This window comes from Guillardia theta, assembly GCF_000315625.1.
Source record: "Guillardia theta CCMP2712 unplaced genomic scaffold GUITHscaffold_89, whole genome shotgun sequence".
Classification (NCBI taxonomy): domain Eukaryota; class Cryptophyceae; order Pyrenomonadales; family Geminigeraceae; genus Guillardia; species Guillardia theta.
The window spans coordinates 1-3,258 of record NW_005434585.1 but is presented as its reverse complement, the minus strand read 5'-3'; the positions used below and the strand labels follow the sequence as shown (position 1 = coordinate 3,258).

General features: G+C 53.2%; 1 protein-coding gene across 1 annotated transcript; it reads left to right on the top strand.

Annotated features, from left to right (window-relative positions):
* Positions 1 to 534: 534 nt before the first annotated feature.
* On the top strand, positions 535 to 3,197 carry GUITHDRAFT_144583 (hypothetical protein; the record flags this gene model as incomplete). Its single annotated transcript, XM_005824809.1, has 3 exons — positions 535 to 627; positions 678 to 744; positions 943 to 3,197. Coding segments are annotated over 3 exons (2,415 nt in total), but the record flags the coding sequence as incomplete, so codon positions are not given.
* Between the last annotated feature and the right edge of the window lie 61 nt (positions 3,198 to 3,258).

The following is a 3,258-nucleotide window of genomic DNA, read 5'->3' as shown; positions in this document are numbered from 1 at the left end:
CGACGTGCGTCTTTTTGACTTTTTTTTTTTGTGCAGCGGTTGATATGGTAGGACGAAGAGATGCAGGGGGAAGGAGGAAGAAGAAGAACAAGGAGGAGGGGGAGATGGGAGGTAGAGAAGAAAAACATGAAGAAGAGAGAGGCAGAGAAGAGAACGATGGGGGACTGAGCGAGGTGGAAAGAGGATGGAGGATAGAACAAGGCAGGGAGTTGTCAAGTTGGGTAGGGACAGTAGTTTCCGGGAAATAGGTATTCAATGGTCGGTTAAAAGAAACAGGATATCAATGAGACCAGGCTGGAATTGACTGGATGAAAGCAACTGACCGAGGATGGGAGAGGAGGTGGCGAGGATGGGATAGGAGGTGGCGAGGATGGGAGAGGAGGTGGCGAGGATTGGATAGGAGGTGGACCCAGCTGACTCTCGTTGTTAGCTTCTTCATGCAGCCGTCTCAGGCATGAGCTGACAAGATCAAAAGAAGGAGTATCAAGTCATATCCTTTCACTGACCAATTGAACTTGGACGAAGCTATCTAAGATGGCAGATATGTTGTCGCTTGGGGATCAAACTCTCAGCAATGCGAGAAATGCGCTTGATGACTGGAACTTCGACCTTGCGCGGTCGTTTCGGGTGATTATCTTGAACGCAGACAGTAAGCTCGTTCTTGACTGTCTTGGCAGGAAAGCGCCTCAAAATACTTTCGCGAAGCAGGAGTAGATAAATCGAGCGAGTTGGATGCTCTGCTCCGTGAGATTGAAGAAGGGGAGCGAGAAGAGAGGGAAATGAGAATGGAACAACAGAAGATGGTGATGCTGATGCAAGAGAAAGCCCCAAGAGTCCATGTCTAAGCAGTCAGAGGAACCAGGCAAAGCAAGCGAGTCCATATCAAAACAATCTGAAGGGGGAAAGAATTGCGAGTGGAAAAAGTTGAATCAACTTCCGCAGAGGTACCACACCGTAATGATCCTCAAGACGTGGTGACTGGAGGAGAAACCGCAGCCGCACGTCTTGAGCAGGAGGAAGCACAGCAGGTTGAAAGAGAGGTGCCAAGAGACGACGAGAGGGATGAAGGAACGGAGGACATGCAGATAGAGGACAGCGAGGGCCTTCCCCTGAAATCAGAAGCGATGAACCTCGAGGAAGAAACCTGGGAAGGGAACTCGGACATGACAGGAGATCCTCCTTCCCCTCCCGAATACGCCTCAGAGTCAGACACCGAGAGCCGCGACTTTGACCTGGAAGCCCAACCGACAGAAGCTGCTCAGAATGTCGGTGGCATCTACGTGGAAGGAAATGCTGGAGATGTCAACAAGCACTTTGCGGATGAAGACCTTGAGCTGCTGAGAGAGCTCGAAGAGAGAAAGCTGATGGCTCTCAAGGCGATCGAAGCAAGTCAGGCGCACGTCTTGCTTCACAAGTCTGTTGTGACGCAGTCGTCTCAGAGGCTCTCCGCCCCTGATCCACCGGTGCAAGAGCAACACTCAAGAGCAGCAAGGTTGTATCCGGAGGCTGAAGAAGCAACATTGATACAAGAAGAAAAACAGGCAGCGGCGGCTCATTCAGCGAAAGAACGGAAAGAAGACAAAGGGGCAGGAGATGAAGGGGCAGGAGATTCTGAGAGGAGTGGAGAATCTGAAGATACCAACGACTCACTTGACTTCGAACCAAGACGGGCAGACTTTTTGAGTTTCGTGGATGATGCTGTTGTATACTATCGCACAAGGAAACGGGAAAGATACGGCAAACTTGGCGAGATGTGCTGGTACATAGTGTTCATCAGCATTGCGACGTCGCTCTTGCTCGTCTCTCAATCCTCGTTGGTGGGTCAGATGCACGCGACGCAAGTGAAGATGTGGCTCAACAAGAGCATCGAGTCCGTCACTACAGTCGAGCAGGTGCTTCCCTACCTGAAGAACATCCTCATAGATCGACACTACGTCGCAACCAACATCGCCGGCAATCTTGTCGCTGACGCGGGAATGTTTGGAATGTCTCCGCATCTCAGCAGTCGAGGAAGCATGTTGGGCAACAACATCGTAGTTGGCTTGTTGGAGTTAAGGCAGTGGAGGGCGCCAGAGCAATACTGCAAGACCCCAACCCTGCTGGGCAACAACTTCAAGCGATGCTTCCCCGAGCTGGACCCTCAGCATCGCGACATTCGCTCGAACCCTCCAGGAACCTCCTGGCCTGTCGACGACGACCTGAGATCTCCTGCCTGGAGCTTCTTCCAGCTGCCTGAGTTTGCGACACCCATCTACTCCTCTTTCGACCGCAGCTACGAGCAGGGGTCCTACATCGCCGTCCTACCTGACGCCCCCTTGGAAGCTGAGAAGCTGTTCGCCGACCTGATCAAGTATCGCTGGCTGGATGGAAATGCCACAAGAGCTGTCCAGCTTGAGTTCTCCACGTACAACCCCAATGTGAACATCTGGTCCGCTTGCTCCGTCCTCTTCGAGCAGTCTTTCGAGGGACGACTCATTCGCACCATCTTCGTTCGCAATGCTGATATCTGCCCCTCCTGCTCAAACATCAGTCAGGACAGTTATGTCTTGACCATTGTCTTGCTAGTTCTGGTCATCTTGTACACTTTGCTGCAGTTGGTGTTCTTGCAGCGGGAAGGCATCGGCTATTTCTTTCGCTGGCACAACCTAGTCAGCTGCGTGAACCTCGTTATCTTCTACGTCGTCATCGCCGTCCAAGTCTGGGTGAAGTCTGACGCAGATCAGACGCTGCTTGGCTCTCAGTCGCGGGTCACGACTCAGATTCCAGGGTACGTGTACTGGCTGGTGCAGACAAGCTACTGGAACTCGTTCAACGCGCTGCTGCTGTGGGTCAAGCTCCTAAAGTTCTGCGACTCGACGAGCTACAAGGCGGAGACTCTCGTCGTGACTTTCTTTCGCTGCCTCGCCCCCTTCCTCGCACTCGCCTGCTGCTACTCCATCGCCTACGGAGGCTTCGTCCTCGCCTTCACCTTGATCCTCGGGCCCGACGACCTTCGCTTCTACTCCTACATGCGAACGGCTCGCACACAATTCAGTATGCTCAGCGGGAGCGGGCCTCACTTCAAGGACATCCCGGCAGTCGATGGCGCCAACGACTTTGGGCTGATCAGCATCATCGGTGTGGTGTATCAGCTGGGCATGAAGATCTTCGGGCTGGGGTTCTTCGTGGGGATCATCCTCTACACGTACCAGCAGCAGGTGAAGCGAGAGGCCGAGACTCAGAGCCTCCTCGACTTCCGCTTATCTAGAGCTGCCTGGA